The 6,478-nt window shown below is 40.7% G+C and overlaps 1 protein-coding gene across 1 annotated transcript in view; it reads right to left on the bottom strand.

Moving 5' to 3' along the window:
- Positions 1–5,537: 5,537 nt before the first annotated feature.
- LOC137278602 (probable ATP-dependent RNA helicase DHX34) overlaps positions 5,538–6,478 on the bottom strand; it is a 49,732-nt gene continuing 48,791 nt past the window's right edge. Inside the window, exon 29 of the mRNA XM_067811066.1 lies at positions 5,538–6,128. Coding sequence (XP_067667167.1) covers positions 5,977–6,128 — 152 coding nt within the window. The 3' untranslated portion in view covers positions 5,538–5,976. The remainder of the gene's footprint in view (positions 6,129–6,478) is intronic.

Raw genomic sequence — 6,478 nt, 5'->3', positions numbered from 1 at the left:
AATAATTTAGAATTATCTACTCTTTGCTATCGGGCCTAGAGCCTAGAGATTTTAAGGAGAAAATCTACACCACGGTGGGCATTTGGGAGATTGTTTGTTTGTATGCGATTTGGGTCATTGGTTCAGGAGGTATGTTTGGTACAACAAAAAGGGGAATAATAAATAATACACCTACATTGTATTTTGGAATGCAAATTCGAGACAAGCTCCAGAATGCCAAGATTCAAGACAAACTTCGGGCCGGGTATCGCTGAAAGAAATCTGGAGTTTAGAGCTAAATGCCCGAAACAAGATCAAAGCAAACACTATTTTTGCTGTGCCTGTCCTCTCTTATTCCTTTGGAGTAGTTGAGTGGACAAAACAAGATATCCAGCCATGACCGTCTGACATGAAGGCTCATGTCTCATAAAAAAAGCCCACACACTCGTTCCTCTCTCAATCGTTAATATGTGCCAGTCAGTTCTGGAGGCCGGGGTTTGATTACTGTGGAGGCCAGGACGAAGTCGACTGGCCTAAAATGTGAAACTGAGGGCTTCTGCTTTATACTATTCATACCAGTCATTTCCCAGTCGCAATCGCCTAAGTGTGATTCTGGAAGAAAATATTTCCATTAAATGTCGATTGTGCCATGAATTTACAGAGACTGCCCAACACCTTGTCTGTGGATGCCCTTCCTTGGCACAAAGAGCCATGATTAAAAGACATGATGGCATGGCTCGCTGCTTTTACTACCGTCTTCGCCATGTCTGTGGCTTTGACTCCGAGGTCCATCCATGCCACGACCCTGAACACGTCTAGGGGGTCATGGAAAATGATGTTTTCAAACTGATCTGGAATAGGCCCATAATTATATAGTCTTAGAAGAATTCCAGCAAACAAACCTGATCTTGTCCTTTTTGTTTTGATAAAGCCAATCAGTTGGCTCAATTTGACAGTAACGTGATTGGCAAGATTCAGGAAAAGCACGCAGACCTCGCATTTGAAATGCCTCGCTTGCATCACAAATACACTGTCGTCTGACTTCAGACTGTTCTCGGTGCCCATGGTTTGGTGCATGGCGCAGATAGGGATCGTGTCGGGTTCTCAGCCCTTCTGACACTCTGGGTACTGCAAAGGGCTGCAGTCTGGGAGTCTACATATTCTCCGGAAAGTTCTTGGTGGGTTCGGCAAAGCAGCGTGTCCTGGGAGAGGTCCCATTCGCTGTCTGGGCTGCGTGTAGAGGGGTCAAGAGCCCTAAGCTGATGATGAGCCTTACCAGCCTGACTGTGCCAGGAGCACCCCAGCTATCCCCTTTTCATTGTTATCTCCATCTGTAAAACATAACAATAATACCAAGAGATCTTTATCCTCCGCAACGACAGAATACTCTTCATGAATATGTCTAATAGATATGATTACAGTATGTCAATGTTCAGGTGTGCATATGGCAGACTGGAAGGAGAGTATTGTAAGGTCTTACAGATTTAACAGAGCTCATCCGGAAAAGAACTCTACCACCAATATTCAGTCGAGGTCGAACGTCTTGCCATGGAAAAGAACAAAATATTCTATTCAGAAACCCAAACATATCAAAATGCACCACTATAGCACCAGACCTATACATATGCCAAGTTTGGTGAAAAAATAGTGAACAGTTTTAAAGTTCTGCTCCGGAAAAGAGCACAACCACCAATTTCAGTAAAGTCAAACTTGTTCTTATGTAAACCACAAAAAAATAAAATTCACACACTGTTGTGTGGCACAATTTGGAGAGAGCAAGGCAAACGCGTTCCAAGTTTTGATAGAGTTAAAGTTTGGGAGATCAGCTCTGGGCAAGATAACATACTCAAAGCCAAAGTCTAAGTCATGTTTCCATGGAAACAGCAAAAATAAAATTCATGTCTGGTCTCAACCCCCAAAAGTACATCTAGGGATCATGCATAATATGTGTACCAAGTTTTATTAAGCTAGCATGCATAGTTTGAAGATCTGTTCGGGACAAGATGACATCCTCATCATCTGTCATCATCACAGTCTAAGTCATGTTTCCATGAAAACCACCAAAAAACCCACCAAACAAACAAAAATTACCAATCATATATGGGTCAAATCTCCAAAAGGCACATCTAAGGATCATGCTTGCCATGTACTAAGTTTTAAGAAGCTAGCATGTATAGCTTAGGAGACATCCTCATAGTCACAGCCTTAGATATGTTTCCATGGAAAATATAATTCGTATCTGGGTCAAAACCAAAGAAGGCACACCAAAGGGTCATGCTTGATATGTGTACAAAGTTTGGTTAATCTATCAGTACTAGTTTAGGTGATATGCTTCGGACAAAGTATACGGACGCACTGCCAGCTTCGTTGTTGCGGGGGATAGTAATCCGAACGATTGCAATTGGTCTCCTTACCTGGAGGCATGTAGCCCTAAGAAAACAAGATATCTGCAGAATTTCAAGTTGAACCTTGGCTGTCGTAACAAATAGCACTAAAACTGATAAGCCATCTCTAAAGATATCGCGCAAATCAGTTCCTTGGACGGACGAACTGACGAAGGGACGGTAATTTATATGCCAACGTTGAGCTACATCAGCGTTGTGGGAGTTAAAAATGCCGAGGTAATACCTCCTTGAAAAGGACATAATGAATACAACCCATATGGCCATTTGTGTAAAAATACGAGGAAAAAATGAGATGATTTCCTTAGATACTGTCGAATATAGACTATGATATCAAAGTATCCCAGTACATGTATTACACAATTACCGACATTTGTTTCATTCTAATTGGCCAAAACATCAGATTTCAGCTAAGTTAGAAATAAGGTTAATTTTGACCGAAATATTGCAATAGCTTGGTTATTTTGAAAACCAGTGTTAGTCAAGCTCGTCGAAAATGAAACCAACAAATCTGTATTTTACAGATTCCGTTACTGTTTTACAAACTGTTTTAACAAATTGTTTTTAAATTTTGTTATAGGTGTTGCGTTAATTTCTTACATATTAAGTTTTCACATGTCTTGATTTTACATATCGGGGTTGTAGAGGGTAAATAACGAGATGGACATAAGTTTAATCTTGCGAGTCTACAAATATTGAGCTTTAAGAAGTAAACACTATACTTCTTCTCTTAAATGGCACAAAAGACTGAATGTATATTTTTGTGTGCAGAATATGCTTATCATGACCAAACATTCACAGATTTGTCAGTTCCTGTGGCATGTAGGAGTCTGAATAACACGGCCTGACTGACGTGTTAGGGCCCGTCACATAGATTCAGTCAATTCAAGTGTTTTGGAGGCATGGGATTACACTTGTTACGTAAAGGAGGGAAGCAGTGAGCCTACCTGTGGCATGGTGGCCATGTCGGTGTAGATAGCGTGGACATTGGTACCCTCTTCCTTGTTGCCATTGTCACTCAGGGATTTCTGAAAGAACTGACATACGGTGGAATTCGTCCAGTAATTAAACGACCTGCACGACACGATGTGAGTGAAACAACTAGCCAAGCACTCATACAGACTTATCCCTGAAAGCTCTTTGGAATACTGGTTGTCCGTTGTTGGGATTTGATACGATCCTTGAGCCCAGTGGTCCTTATACTGACACGTACAGTACACCACAGACGTCCGCAGACACAGACAGAATACGGACACAAGTGTAAGCTGTTTACGCTGCATGTTAGGTTCTCATTCACGCCTGTATGATTCGTCTGCTTTGGTCGTCGTCGTCTGCTGATATGAACACCGTGAGAGTTCCACGCGTCTACTTAAACCGGTTGATTAATAAATCATCTACCCTTATTGTTAAAGGTCTGACACCAAGAGTTGCCGCTAACATTGACGAAATAAGTCACATTATACTCTTAAAGCCGCAACAGCAAATGTAACAATCAGTGTCACAATAACTGCTACGAATCACTGCATGACGTTACAGTGAAATACCCACGACCAAATAATTCAGAGTGAATCAAAAGGCAAAAAAGGGAGGAGAGAACCTATCCGAGACTACCAGTTCTTATTGATCATGCACCATGCGGTGGAAGACGTGTGCTTTCCTACTGGTAAATGCCAAGTACAATCCTGCATCTTGTAAAACGAGCCTCTGTTTGTTTTTAGTCAGACCTCCATGAACTTTGCTGTGGATATTTGAATACTTAATCTTGTAGTTGATAAAGTCTCAATTACAACTATTCAATTTATGATATTCCTTGGATACGGTAGTGTTATAAAAGAATTAGGACTCGATAAAACGAAATATGATCATCTTGTGTGTCAAATCGATGGTAGTTGACAGAGACGACATATCAGGACGACAATTAAGCTGGAAGTTAGCATTGTGAATCTGGCTTGCAAAAAACTGCTCCAAAGCCCTCATGTAAAGGACTAGGCCCAAAAAACATTTAGCAGCGAGGCATAACTCAGTAGGTGGCCCTTGTGCTTTCAATGGCAGCCTTTGCTTCAAATACACGTTCACTAGATCATACAGTTAATTTAGGTGCATAAGTAACACATCACTCGTGGGGATTGTGTATGTATAAGTCTGTGTGTATGGAGGAGGAAGGGGTTTGCCAAAAGACTGGAATCGGAATTTACAGTCCTCTCTATTGTGTACTGACACTGTACCGGTAGTGTTATTTACAATCCTCTCTATTGTGTACTGCCATTGTGCCAGATGTGTCATTTACAATCCTCGCTATTGTGTTCTGCCAATGTACCTGAGGTGTTAAAAGAGAGGGATGAGAATTTTCTGTAAATACGAGGATTTAATTCAAGGTGCTCAAGGGTCACTTTCGTTAAATACGTTATGAGCTAATTTTTCCTTATAAAACCCAAATCTCCACAAAATATCGAGATGGGAATCATATGGGTATCTCAAATTAGGAGTCCGTGGACTTGGTTCAAATATACTTACGGGAATGATGACTGGTGCACACTTTTATTGATAAGATGGTGACAAAGACGACATCTCGATCTCATTTTGCTTACAAGAAGACTTTGTACTGAATACTTGTGCCTAAGTATTCCTCTACAATATTGGTAGGAGGTCTGTGCATCATTATATTCCAGCAGCGTAAACAGTAAGTACTGCTGTCACAGGCAACAGTCGAATTGTGCCAGCTACAAATGCCCCAGCACATTTGTTCAAATTGCTCCGGATTTGGGGTCAAATTGCCCAAGGAGCAATTTCACCAAGCCCTGGGCAATTTGACCCAAAATACTGGTCAGTCTGACCAAGTGTACTGGGGCATTTTGTAGTTTGGGCAATTCAACTGTCACCATGTGCCCTAAACATTTTGATCACCAGATACAAGTATGAGCAAAATCTAATGATCGGTAGGACTACTGGGTAGTAACTGCAAGTTTAAATGTTAATAATCCTCTTCACATGTCTGACTCATTAAACATTCAAGTAATATTACCTGGCACTTACGCAAACAACATCAATATGCCCATCCTCACTTGCAGAACAACTCAAAACAGAGAGATCGATGTCAGCATAAACAGACATTCGTATCCACTTGAAGTCTAATTGCCGGCATAACAAAATTTCAAATTGTAAGTGAAATGTTTATCTATATACAGTTACAAACAGTATCACAGCTACAGATAGTCAGAATAGTCTGCTGTAGACACAGCACAAACAATGACTTCAATTCCTGAATGACAGTGGCATTTGACCTTGCCTTAATCATTGACACTTTTTTTGTTGTTGTGAACTAAAAGCAAATTTCTCAAGATGAAGTGCATTGTTTACAATGTGATCTGTAATGAATTTGGCCTTACAGATCCTTCAACCTGTGTTGTCACCGAGCACATGGTCACTGTGGGCAGATGCTAACCAGGAATCCATGTAGGGGCAGCCATTTTGAATTGGGATCCAGTTCAAACTGTCATTTGAACACTCTAAATGACTGCTATCTTGAACAGAGACAAACACACTTGCATCTCTGTCACATTCAAAGTACACTTGTTGGACAATCCAATGACAGTTCTCATACTTTGTGTGATTTCTTGTGTTTGAGGATTTCTGTAGCAGTCAGGGAGAGCTGCTCGTCACACTCTGGGCAGAAGTAGGACTTTCTCAGAGGGTTGAGCTGTGAGGCTCGCTCTGATTCACGTTCTGCAGCCTCCTCATCTTTAGATACTGAAACAGAAGTGTCATACTACCTGTACATAACAGCCAGGAGAGTTGGCAGAGCTTCTGGATCCCAGAAGAAAACAGGTAAAAGTATACAGTGTCAGTAAATATGTTAAATAAACAGCTGAAATCAATTCAAGCATTGAGAACCAGAAAAGCAGGTACTGGCCAAAAATGCAAATTTCCCTTTTTTGCCAGCTACAGCCCTCTCTATTGTGTACTGCCAATGTAGCTGTAGTGTCATTTACAATACTCTCTATTGTATGCTGCCATTTTGATCAAATTTATTTTCCTTTTAAACCTGTTAAATAATATAGTACAATTGTTATTTGTATATAATATCTTTGTTGTTTGTT

The sequence above is a fragment of the Haliotis asinina genome, chromosome 3 (genome assembly GCF_037392515.1).
Source record: "Haliotis asinina isolate JCU_RB_2024 chromosome 3, JCU_Hal_asi_v2, whole genome shotgun sequence".
Taxonomy (NCBI): domain Eukaryota; kingdom Metazoa; phylum Mollusca; class Gastropoda; order Lepetellida; family Haliotidae; genus Haliotis; species Haliotis asinina.
This window is presented reverse-complemented; position numbering and strand designations above follow the sequence as displayed.